Source organism: Cololabis saira, chromosome 18 (genome assembly GCF_033807715.1).
Source record: "Cololabis saira isolate AMF1-May2022 chromosome 18, fColSai1.1, whole genome shotgun sequence".
Lineage (NCBI taxonomy): Eukaryota > Metazoa > Chordata > Actinopteri > Beloniformes > Belonidae > Cololabis > Cololabis saira.
The window spans coordinates 28,157,830-28,170,815 of record NC_084604.1 but is presented as its reverse complement, the minus strand read 5'-3'; the positions used below and the strand labels follow the sequence as shown (position 1 = coordinate 28,170,815).

At 40.1% G+C, this 12,986-nt stretch overlaps 1 protein-coding gene across 4 annotated transcripts in view; it reads right to left on the bottom strand.

Annotated features, from left to right (window-relative positions):
- LOC133418604 (intersectin-2-like) overlaps positions 1 to 12,292 on the bottom strand; it is a 43,591-nt gene extending 31,299 nt beyond the window's left edge. For 3 of the 4 annotated variants that reach the window (XM_061707376.1, XM_061707379.1, XM_061707378.1), the window contains exons 1-3: positions 12,217 to 12,292; positions 6,882 to 6,954; positions 32 to 124 (exon numbers count right to left, since the gene is read on the bottom strand). In XM_061707376.1, coding sequence (XP_061563360.1) covers positions 32 to 124; positions 6,882 to 6,888 — 100 coding nt within the window. In that variant the 5' untranslated portion in view covers positions 6,889 to 6,954; positions 12,217 to 12,292. Of the gene's footprint in view, positions 1 to 31; positions 125 to 6,881; positions 6,955 to 12,092 lie in introns of all 4 variants that reach the window. The other variant, XM_061707377.1, reaches the window with a different exon arrangement.
- Between the last annotated feature and the right edge of the window lie 694 nt (positions 12,293 to 12,986).

The following is a 12,986-nucleotide window of genomic DNA, read 5'->3' as shown; positions in this document are numbered from 1 at the left end:
AGAAGAGAGACTCGTGAGGCGAACGGTCTACCTGAGACGTAGCCCAGGACTGGGGCGAGGGAGTCAAACTGCTTGTCATGTTTCCCCCTCTCCTCTGCAGTTATGGCCCACGCGCTGGCTCCACCTGGACATAATCAAAAGAAAATTGGGAAAAGGGTTCAGAAGTAACACCCACCAAATATAGGCAGATAAATACATTTGGGGCGCCAGGCAGGTGACAGTAAAAGACCTTAAAATTTCCACAATGTGCATATTTATGTGTTCTGAGACTGATGTAAGCATCGCTTTTCCTTATATAGGTGTTTTTATTGAATTAAAATTCAAAAATACTTTATTAATCCCAGGAGGGAAGCATAAGTCATGATTCCAATCTCTTCAAAGACTCATTGTAGAGGTTTATTGCTGTTGGCAGGAAGGATCTCCTGTAGCGGTCGGCGACAGGAGACACGCCGTTGCTGAATCACTGTGTCGGGAAGAGGATGCTCATAATCTTCTTCAGTAAATGAAGCATCCTCGCTCTCACAATCATCTCCAGAACAGATCCAAGAACAGGACCAGGGTTCTTTATCAGTTTGTTCAGCTTCCTGAAGTCACTGGCTTGAATGCTGCTCCCCCAGCAGATGTGATTGCACTCTCCACTACAGATTTACAGGAGATATTCAACATCTTGTAGCAAACACTGAAGGACCTAACAACAAAGATGAATCTGTGTACCAATAACTGTAGATCATTTTTTTCTATGACTGATACATTTCTATGACTGGAAAAAAAAAACAATAAATTTAGGACCCCGATTGGGACATCTTCAGTTTTTTAACTTCTCTGAAAAAGCACAGTCCCGCTGTCAGTGTAAACTTATTTGAAACAAACCATAAAGGCCCGACGGGAACATTAAAGCCCCAGCTCCCAGGCTTCTTGGCTCCGGGACAAACAAAACAAAGAAATGTCGACTTGCAGCCCCTCCACACTGGCGGCACGCCAAACTATCAGTTGGACCACTTCCGGCACAAGCCTATTTTACTTAATGGCTTTATCTTTTAAAAAAAAAAAAAGATAAATTAGTTTGATCTTTTAATTTCATTAATAATCTTTAAAACAAAAGAATAAAATCAAATTAAAATGATGGGTGACATTTGTAGAGGAGAATACTTCAAAATTAAATGTGCATGGGTCACATTTGCATGAGTCTCTTTCTCTTTTTAGTAAAGAAAAATACTGGACTAATCACTGACTCCGTTTGACCCAGGTCGAAGCTCACAGTCAGCAACAGATCTTTAAAGCAGAAATACTAACCCCACATTCAGCAGAGCATGTTTTTCATCACATCAGGCCAAAAAGGTGCCTAGTTTCCATCCCACTCTGATCAGAAGTCAAGCCACCTGCTCCGTGATAATTTATGTATAAAACTGTCAGCTCAGCAACATTTTACGCCGCTCTCCTTTCACCATATCTGAACATCACTCCAGCATCGGCCATGAATTAAATATGAAGTCAACCATATTATGATCCTCAATTCTTCGTCTGGTTCCACAAGTAAGCTTTAACAGAGGGGGGTGACAGATTATAAATGATTCATGACAAGGGTTAGCATGAATCAATCAAATCATGACAAGATCAGGTCATCCTCAACGCCCATTTCTAAACTGTTTCTCTTGATCTTCAAAGCTCTGAAAGTTAAGAAGATGTAGCTTATGTTGTTAAAAAGACTCGGTAATGTGCACATACAGGTTTCCCTTTGCGATAGTCACTGAAAGACGGGGATGAAGGTGAAGAGACAAATAAGCGTTAGGCAATACAAGAAAGAAAGGAGCAAAAACAAAATCAGAACAAGATTATCTGGGGGGTGTAAGCTGCATGAAATAAGGCTGAACAATTAATCAAATTCACATTGCAATTTGAAATAATGCCGTTAAATCACAAGGGCTGCAGTTATATTATACATTATGCAGCGTGTCAGAAAATGGCTTAAAACTCCTGCTCGCTGGTTTTACAGCGTTATAAAGATTTAGCTGTGGTACAGTCATGCCCACCAAGCGGATGTAACATTCTTCTCACACGGAAAACACGCCAAACAATCAGAAATGGCTCAGAAATGTCACGTAAGATAACTGCGTTAACTAAATATCGAAGGCTTCATTTCAAGAGTCAATATAATCCTTTCCTGTTTCCAGGGTAGTGCGGTGATGCTGCAACATGTGTTAGAAATCAGATCAAACACTGAATTCAACCTTGATGATTCAAATCACTATTGCAATATCTGTTAGACAAATTTGAATTAAAAATGTCAAACACGTTTCTTCAGCCCTTGCATGACCTTTGCAGCTCGGTGTAATGAGCAGTTATCAATTCCCCTCAGCTGGAACAAATAAAGTTTATGTCCATCTTTTTAGCTCACTTTTTTTTGTTGACCAGGGCATACACCATGTGACAGATTGGCCTTTCAGATAGCCACAGCAATTATTTATTCATTTATTTTCAGCTTCCATCAGTTCAGTTTTGTTGAGTTTGATTTCAGTTCACAGCGCTGCTAATATTATTCCATGCTGCATTCCCATCGATTGGTTCATGCACGGAAAAAAAAGAGCCTGATGGTTTTCCTCAACTTCTTACAAACACATAAAAAAAAGAAGACCTTTCAGTCTTGAAAATGATATTACACCATATTTATCTATCTCAGTATGTAACAAATTCATAATGCTTAGTGTCAGTCATGAACATCTATTGCATCTCTTCTGCTCTCTGTGGTCTAGGTTCTCTCTTTTAATGGATTTAAGCTGTTGCGACACTGTTAGAAAAAGAATAAGCAGAACAGTATTTGGTTTTTTTCCTCTTTGGCTACTGTGGGTCTGCGTATTTTACTTTTTCTCAGGAAATACCTAGCAGCCCATGATGGAACTTCCATCCCAGCACTAACCCAAACAATCCACGGGCTCCTGTCGACCGCACACAGACATACCTCACACCCGTCTCCGAGGAATGACACCATCAACTCCTGAGCCAACTACAGCTTCAAGAAGAATGCTCACATTTTCTCAAATCTGGGCGGGGGGAATGAGGGGTGGCATCTGAAAATGTCACTTCTGGTTTCCACAGCTCAAAGCTAACAGAAACAACGACCCGACACCAGAACAGGAACACCTGTTCAGGTACAGAAAGCTGATGTTAGCAGCTGCCTGGCCTACTTTTGGCTTTGTCAGCAAGATGCTGCCGTGAAAAAGGAGAGAGTAATTAATCTCACACAGATGTGAGTATTCTTCGCATTGTCTCCCTGGCTTCGACAGCTCCCCCCATTTAGAGCAATTGTAAGTGAGAAAGGGACGTGATATTTAGCACAGCGCCACTGGGACGTGCAGCAGGCAATGGCCGCATCCACATTTCGTCAGTGAATCCAGCGTGCGCATCAGGGCTGAATGCTCTGTGAGCAAGTGGGGCACTGCGTGGCGGGGTTCTCAGGGATCTTCCGCGGTTTGACATTTGGCGCCTCTGCAAACACACATGCCCGGATAAAAATGCGTCAAATATCTGAATTAGTACCGCGTTAAAAAGCTCAACACGGAGCCTGCTCTGACACAGATTTGCCAACGCATTCCAGCCGAGTCAGGGTAGCTGCCAACTACAAATTCCTTTTTAAGGACTCTTTAACCAAATGAAAGCATGTAACTTGATCAGAAAGAAACACATTTCTCCTGTATTAATTAGCTTAACTGGGTAAGTCAGGTCATAGCTGGTACTCGACCCAGCCAATGAGGTCACTACCAGTGCCAATGATAGACTGCAAAGACCAGATACAGCCATCATGATGCCACCCACTGCTTTGTGGATTATCTCCAAGCCTCAGCTGTCATATTTGGCTCCTACAACTTTCAGGGCGTTCAGAAGTAAGTAAGAATACTTGGGATGAATCTCAGTCACTTGCAAAGCTAGAACAGCAGTCGCCTTTCACTGGAAGCACCAGCGGCCTTAATTATGTATAAGCTCAAGCCTTAGCGTAATAAAAAAAAAGTGAGTTTTACCCCTGAGCAGAATAATCTTTAGAGATCTACCTGTTACATATTCGTGTATTTCTTAATTTCACACTTTGTCACGTGTATGTTTGATTGTAACTTGTCTTGTGCTGCGGTATTGAGCAAGAACCTTCCTGGTTGGGTAAAAGTCATCAAAGGAATTCTGATGGAGACCTTAATAGGTTCATTTTAAAACAGCCAAAAGTATCGCTTTATATGTTTTAATGTCTATGTGTGTGTGTTTGTGTGTGTGTGTGTGTATGTGTGCTGTGTACGTATTAAAGTGAGGATGAGTGTCAAATGACAAATTGATTTTATTATGTAAAGCACTTTGCTTTACTCGTGTATGAAAAGTGATATATAAATAAATTTGATTTGATTTAAGGAAATGCAGGCTTTTTTTGTTTTCCACTTTCTATCAGTTTAATTTAATAACTCTGAAAGTTACTTGGTTGTACGTTATGATGGAAGCGCCATCTTTTCAAATACAGCCTCCCTGATGTAAAGAGAAAAAAGTAATGATAATGGGAGAAGACATAGAGAAGGGAAAGGAGGGACACAAGTGACCTAAACCAGTGGTTCCCAACCTTTTTTCAATGGAGCCCCCCCTACTTGTGTCTAAGACCAGCCGGGCCCCCCGACCCGTACGTACTAGCACCAAAAGAGTAAAGTTATTCGTTACAAACCTTTAATTGAAAAAATGAACATTAATTATGTTTTTGTGATACGTTTCTCTTTGGTTTACCCTGTACTTTGTTTTTCTCACCTTCCTTTTGTGTCACCAATGTATAAAATACGCACAAAAAATAATTGCAAGGACATAAAAATATTTCTGAAAAATGTCTCTTTTAATATGAGAGAATTTTTTTTTAACATTTTTACTTTAACAACCTGTCGGAGTTGTAGTATGATTAAACGTTGAATAATGATATAATAATACGTTTTTAAGTTTTTATCCTGATAAATAACTTAGTATTTTAAGTATTTTAAAATGACCAAAATATATTTCTAAGTGGGTTTATTATTATCATATAAAGACTTGGATTACTGTATTCCATTAGGTGTGTTATTGTGATTTTTTATTTATTTAACATGTGCAAATATAATTTTAATTAAAATTAATATAAAAGTTTTGCCCCCCCGTCCCCCCCAGAGATCTCTGGCGCCCCCGGACCCCAGGTTGGGAGACACTGACCTAAACCACAGTCCTACCAAAAGTCCATGTGGTGATATAAAATTCAACTTTAGCTCACAAACTGTTTTCGTAGCAGTTGGGCACACGACCTGCTAATTTACAAGGAAGTATTGTTACAAATATTGAAACTCTCTTAAAATGATTGCATTTTTAGGGCAACCGATTTATTTTCAGTGGTATTCAATGCTGCTGATTTTATTCTTTATTCACTTGTGGTCTTGAGAAGTCGTTATCATCACATTATCATCTTTTTTTATGACCTCTCACTTTCTGGGATTTCCAAATCGGAACAATGAAAGGAGAACTGGAAAAACAACCCTTGAATGGAACCGAGAACACAAACCTTCAGAGCGTACACACAAGCTCTTCAGCTAATATTGACACGATATGGATACCACCAAACAACACTGTACACACAGAGAATGGCTTCCATAGCAACGTCACCTGTACAGAATTTAAACCAACTGTTCAACGTCTCGCCTCCTCATGAGCTGCTACACAAAGAGCCTCTGCCTTGCGTGCTTTCCCTTCACTTTGCTGTTGCATCTGCTGTTGTCTAGGTGCCGCAAAGCACAGTCAGGGGACGTCTGCATCAATTCCTGAAACACCCAGCTCCGGTCTACTGGGGGAGATCATATCGCCGCATTTTAACTATTTACACATCAAACATTTTGCCTGAGGCGGACAGACGGTTGTTTCAGATATGTCGAGGGGACCAAGATTGACACACCAAGATTGGGTTGTTGCAGACTGCCCAGCCAGATTGGAAACTCTCAGACGAACAGCTTTAAAAATGTACAGCAATGTGAACTGTGCTGCCTCCCATGTCTACAGTCTTGATGCCACTTCAGTAGAGTATCATTGTGTTTTCTGGCATGTTTTTTCTTTTTTTTTTGGCAGAATGGGCCAGTGGATGAGATGCATCCGACACACACCTTTTCTCTGAGGCTTTTCCCGACAAAGAGCTTTGTGGAAGGACTGCTGTGTTCTACAATCACAGGATAGAAACAAGAGGATTATCACGCATATTCACACACTACTGAGAAAACACGGCTCAGGAACGGGACAAGAAAGGATGCCTCACCTTTGAGTGTGAGCAGAAACGCAGAAACAGAGGTAATCTCCCAAACCAAAAAAAACACCACCAAAACAGCACATGATTCGCCAAAAGCTTCTTTTCTCGCATTCATGCAGGCGCTCTTTTGGGACCAATACGACATCTGGTTAATTCCTATTATCAGAACAAAAAAGGGACTGAGAATGGGCTTAGTTAAAGTCTTATCCTCCTCTTCTTACTGCGGATCAATAAGCCAATAGCACAATCTCCCGCCTCACACACTGAACTTGGGACAAACCGTTGCACGCAACTCAGAAGGTTCAAGCTGGTTGAAACAGATTCGATCAAATGTTCTGTCTCGATGAGAAGATGACTTAATGGGAATATTAAAGTTTGAAGAAGGTGCCCGACACAATGGCTGTTTATTGGTCTCTGCAATTTTTCTCCTTTATTCTGCTTTTCTCCTTCACTAATCAATGTCCATTGAAGCTAATTTGGACCAGATGGATGGATGGAGGGACGTGGCTAATTTTCAGGTCCGATCATTGTCTGATCGTGCTTCCAATACCTAAACGCATCATATGCACAAACCCGGGCACAACGAGGACACAAGCAGTGTTCTTACCATTCATGGCTGCAGGTGCAAAGCACAGGGATTAGAGGACAGTCCTCTACTCAGCTGGCCAGCTCTGAGACATCTGCAGAGAAAGAAACAAAAAAAGACCCAAATGTGACTGTGTGTGTGCCACCAAAGCAGTGCATATAAGAGAGGAAAGTATGTGTGAACGAGGGAAGAAAACATAAAGGATTTAAATCTGAGAGAACCCAAATAAAAAAAAAAAAATCATGTCGTTGTTAACAATGAAAGGAAGGCACAGTGAACGGCTAACATGGTGAGGGGATGATGGAGTGACAGATGGGGGGGCAGGCAAGAAAACAGAGAGACAATGCCAATAGAGCGGAGTAGGCAATAAGAGGACAGACGGCCAACAGATAGAGCGGAGGGAGAAATGATGATGATGCTCTGTGAGAACGGCTGCCATTTATATTGCCTGAGAGCTTACACGGTGGCTCAAGCATCCGCTTATCTAATTGTGTCTTTTCCCGCACTATTGTTGTTTTTTTCTCGTTAAGTTTAATTTACATGCAAATGCATTCTAATCTAGAAGAATCTTCCAGTAAGGGTACAAACATTTGTTTTTATTTTAGCAATATCAATGTGGGTCCTCCAATCAAAACACATTGTTTCCAAGATAGACGTACGTGTTACAGACCAATTTTTTCTTTTCATTTGCTCTCACTTCGATGTCAGTAAGCAGCACTTTAAAAAGAATTTTAAAAAAATACTACATTTATATTTAAATGAAGCATTATTCACTGTAACCAACAAACCTCTGCAAGTGCAGTCAGCAACTAGCAGAAGCCCCAATGTTGGCTCACGTTTCACCTCGGATCCGCCTGCGGCTGCCTGCAAAGGACATAGTCTGTTGGGAACCACAGGCCGCACCATCACAAGCAGGAGAGGTGGCCGAGAGCCAGGGGCTCAGGAGGACAAGCACTCTTACAATCAATCCTTTTGCTTTTATTATTCATTTATTATTCTATTTAATTTTTTAACATATAACCAAGCTGCATTGCTAGGTAAGGCGGTTTTCAACTCCACTTCACTTGTTGCTTACAGCCTTATAAGGTATTTAATTAAAAGCTTTTATTGGGGAAAAAACACGTTTGTCATCTTGAAAATGACTAATATGTGTTAATTAGGGATGGGAACTGATACAGATGCCATTGTGAATGCATGTTTCCATGTGATACAGGTGTTCAATCCTCCTCAGGTCCGATTCCATGTAAAACCCTGTTACTTTACATTGCTGTTGTTTCTAAATCTTTTCTTAATTTAATGTTTCCACATATCTTTTTGAGCTTAAAATGCCCACTTTGCTACAGATGTGGTTTCTTGCAGCTATCAGCCTAATCTCAGTTTCCTGTTTCTGCAGGTTTTCATTATTCTTGTAGCCCCTGTCCTGCAGCACACACGTCCTCCCCTTATGTATCTCTCTCGCTACGAGCTTATAACAAGAAAAAATCCTGCTTATCACCTGCAATTCCTGTCAGGTACGAACAATCTCCTCTCTGCTTTCAGAAAATCAGTTTTTCACAAGCTTTTTCCCCGCTTTACCATTTCAACTCCTCAATTTTTAATTCTCAAACATATATTTATTCTGATGTGACTCCCAAAGAATTCCTCCCCTCCTACATCATTGATCCATTATTGGTTCCTATGTTTTTGTGGGAATTCCTGGAGGCGAAGTCGTGGCTATGTTGTAGTATAAATCATTGCCTGCCCACCCCAGCACTGCCAATTACTTAAGTGCAGGAAGCTCACGTTGTGGTTCGTTCTCTCCACGCTGTTGATGCCTGGGCTGCTGCCTGTGTGCAAAACTCATTTCTAACATGATTCATAATAATATTCTGTTAGTGCTCATGAAGTAAACATGAAAATAAAAATAAAAATTAGACCACTCTCCAGCATTTTCACCTTTGGAAACACGTTTATAGCTGAAAAGCTGTGATGTGCATTTGAAAACAGCGACTGTGGCGAAAGTCTGTATCCTGACTTATTTATATGTGACGTAACCCCGTTGATTATTCATTTAGCACTTCATGCCCTGAACTAGGAGTTCAGACACCAAGCCACTCTCAAAGGAGCATTTCCTGCTATTATGGGAAGCTTTTGATCTCTAGATAATTTACTGCATTATGTGTCTAAACAGTACAAATGTTCTCTCAATCCATCATCGTGACGAGAATGTTATCAAGTCAGGTCCATTGTGTACAGGTTTAATCATTATATCCGCTATGCTCTGCAAAAAAAAGAAATATTCCAGCAATGAAAAATTGTATTTCAATGACGTTGTGTTGACCAGACATGGGGAGGCCACATGTGCTGCAGGCAGCATTAATCTGCGCTGCAAAGATGTACAGCGTGTTCCCCCATGTAAAAATGCACTGAATCACATTAATAGCCTGTCACCAAATACGGAACATTAACCTGTGCGATAGTAATCAACTACACAGCTTGGGGGGTGTGCTGTCCAGCTTCCTGTACATGTATGCAAATGTCCAGTTTAATTTCTCATTGTATTATGACCAACATTTACCGTGACTATCCATATCTTTATGACTATAAGTAAAATTCCAGCCTTATTAAAACAATCAGTAGCCAATCTGTGCTGCCATTTATTCAAGTGACCGCTAGCTTCTTATTGACGGCTCTTCTTCTGCGTGAGATTCACTTTCAGTGACAGACTTAAAAGTAAATCTAGGGAATGAATAACACTTATTAGTCTTATTCAGAGGTGGCCGTGTTCAAGGTGTTATATGGCAGTGCTGGCAGAAACTGGGTTACTGGGAGCGCTCACTTAACATCTTTTCTCACATATTTCTTTTACAAGAAATTTGTTAGAGCATCTGTTGGAATTGAAGTTTAATATTTATCCTAGGTTTTTTTTTTTGGCAAATTCTGTCTGAAGTAATGAGGCAGTCTGTTCACATCTTTTTATAAGTTGTTAATTACTTCACATGAACCATTCCTACATGACACTAACTCAGCCTTTTACCTACCACTTAGAAATGCGCTATATTAATTAGTTTGTTTGGCAAAAGACTTTTAAATGTGAAATCTTGAAAAAATTAACTCATCTAACAACAGCATTACTACAAGATCATCATTTGAAAATTCTTGTTTTTCGATGACTACTGTACAGTACATGACAAAAGACAGTGTTATGGCTAAATTTAAACTATGTAGGCAAGACTCTGCTATGTTTTAAGCAGGTGCAGTGTCTCAACTCATAGGGAGCCACTGTAACGATTAAGTGTCAAATCATTCATAGTCTGCTTTTTAAATTCCTTCAGTGCACGTTTCTGGAAGTGGTCGGGGTGGTGCATGCATATAGTGTTCGTCTTTCATACGCTTACACAAACAGATATGAGTGAATTTAGCAAACAGTCAATCAAGTCATGCCAGTGAGCCCTCAATTTTCAAACAGGATGTGTCCTGGATAGAAACGATAAAGGAACAGACGACACCCTCAACATAAACACAACTCACATTCAGTCCTTGCTGAGCAAGTCTTAAGAACAAAAACACTACAAAATATGAGAAATATACTATTGAAGATGCCGACATCGAGCAGAAACTTTCGAGACCAATTTCTTTACGCAGCTAACATTAAAAAGTATCCTAATCGTTCTCCTGCTCTCTAATTAATTGTAGCATTTGTACGAGACAAATTTACTTTGCTGACCCAAGACACTGAGGTATAAAATGATGAATCAAAGAAGCATTGACTCTGCCCTGCATGCTGATTTGCACCTGTGTGAGCCACACTGGACCAGTTGGATGAAGCATATCAATGCATCGGCTTGTGTGCACAAGCGTGTCTAACACACACCCCTCACACAGAGAGGGACCCTGTTCTGGTAGACACAACCCAGGAAGCTTTGCAGAGACTGAGGAAGAAAGACGCCAATGTGTATACTTGTGTGTGTGTGTGTGTGTGTGTGTGTGTGTGTGTGTGTGTGTGTGTGTGTGTGTGTGTATTCACAAGAGTAAAGGAACACAGAGATACAACACAGAGATACAGTATATACCTTCCTCTGGTGTGTTGCAGGTCAGTTTAGCAGCATGCCCTATCTTATATTTTTATCTACATGCCTTTGACACATTTTTTTTTTGCTTGACTTGAAGAGTCAAGCCTGACGAGAATGGACCATGAAAGTCACTTCCACTTTCATCACGGGAATGAACGTGCGTGTGCATGTTATGCAACGCTTTGTCTTGGCAGGTGGATATGCAACAGTCCCTGCTGGGATGGGGGCAGATGTCACAGTAGCTGCAGCTCAGATGGACTTTGCCACTTCAGCAAAGAAAGCCTCTCTTTTTTTTCTGTTTTGACTACAAGCAGCAGAACTGTGCATGCATATTTGCACTCACACACTTTATAATGAGTCGACACTGCAGTGACTTAACACAAACGTACAGAAACTTGTCACGGTCACATTCGGTAATGGAAATATGCATTAGGGTTGAAGTATTATACACCTGGTAAAAGCTTCTCGTGATATGTGTCGTAAAGCTTCTAACTGTAAAATAACAAGTGCACAGGTTGTGTCATTTATAGGCCTTGCTTTGTCTTCTGTTCTCTGTGCTTTATGAATCTGGATCTAAAATTGGATCCAAGACATATCAGAGATTTCCCCCTCAAGATGAGGACAGAGGATGGATTGAACTGTGCCTGCTTTTCTAATGAATAAATCACCTTTGTACAGTAGCCTATACATTAGATAGACTTCAGGACAAAGGTTGCTTATATGTCTTGTCGGAAAACTATGATGTAATTGCTTGTTGTCTCAAGTTATTGTAATTTCTCTACCATGGCTACAGAAAATTACTAACAAAAAAAAATCAACATTCAATGTAAAGTGATAAAACTAAGACTGGCATTGCTGTCATTAAGGCGATTTACGATCCGCAGCACTTATTTTGAGTTCTTGAAAAATAAATCTAAATGGAATGATGTTTTAAGACATGCATAGAATATATAGGCATGAATAAAGATTTTTTAACCCTATATGTAGTGATCACTAAGTAAAAAAGCAGACAATAGCCTACCAGTGTGGGTTCAGACAAAGATTTTAAAACCCAATTCTTCTCAGGTTAGAAAAACACCGGCTCCACTGCAGCAAAACAAACCGTACAGCGTTACTACGCTGCACTGCATCGCCTGCAGGGCTGCAGGTTGCATTTAATAAGGCAGGACATCCCACTTACCTTGATAGAGGCAGGTTAACCATTGAAAAAAAAACAAAAAAAAACCTCAGCTCCAATAGTTTTGAGGGTGTATTACATATCGCCGTGATTTATTAAGCAATATCATGATTTCCTAAGCATTTACCTGTTGCAGAAGAACAGCGGCGGGGCTGCGCATCCAGGCTGAGAATGAAGATCCCGGAGCGGCAGGAACGAGCCCAGCAGCCGGGAGGAGCGGGCTGGAGATGGGCGTCTCCACGGAGCCAGAGAGAGGGGGAACTTCCGCTTTCTCTTTACAAAATAAAGCTTCATGAGCCAAAACAATTAACACTCAACTCCTTCAAATTAATACTGTTAGCTCAATTGATTGGGAATCATCAAACTCTATTTATTATTAATTAATGGGTACTTTTTATTGATTTAAAATTAGTATTTCAGGAAATATTTGTGTATATTGGTAAATTTTTATACATAAAAGATTTAATTCATCCATCCATTTTCACACTTCACACAAAAAAGATTACTTCAGATTTACCTATCTATTTAAAATAATTTTCAAAGGCAAGGCAAGTTTATTTGTAGAGCACAATTCAACACAAGGTAATTCAAAGTGCTTTACATCAACATTAAAAACAGCAAGACAAAATTAAACAGTAAATAACAAATAAAATGAAATAAAATGGTAAGAAAAGAGGTAAAATAATAAAAAGCACAAGTTGTTAAAAAGTAAGGGCAGTAGAGTACAGCAGGTAAGTATTTAATTTAAGAGTACACTTCTGTAAACAGTAATGTTTTTAGCCCTGATTTAAAGGAGCTGACAGTTTGAGCAGACCTCAGGTCTACAGGAAGTTTGTTCTACAGGTGAGGAGCAGATATAAATAGAGCAAAGACAACTTTTAAATAGAGCAAGACAAC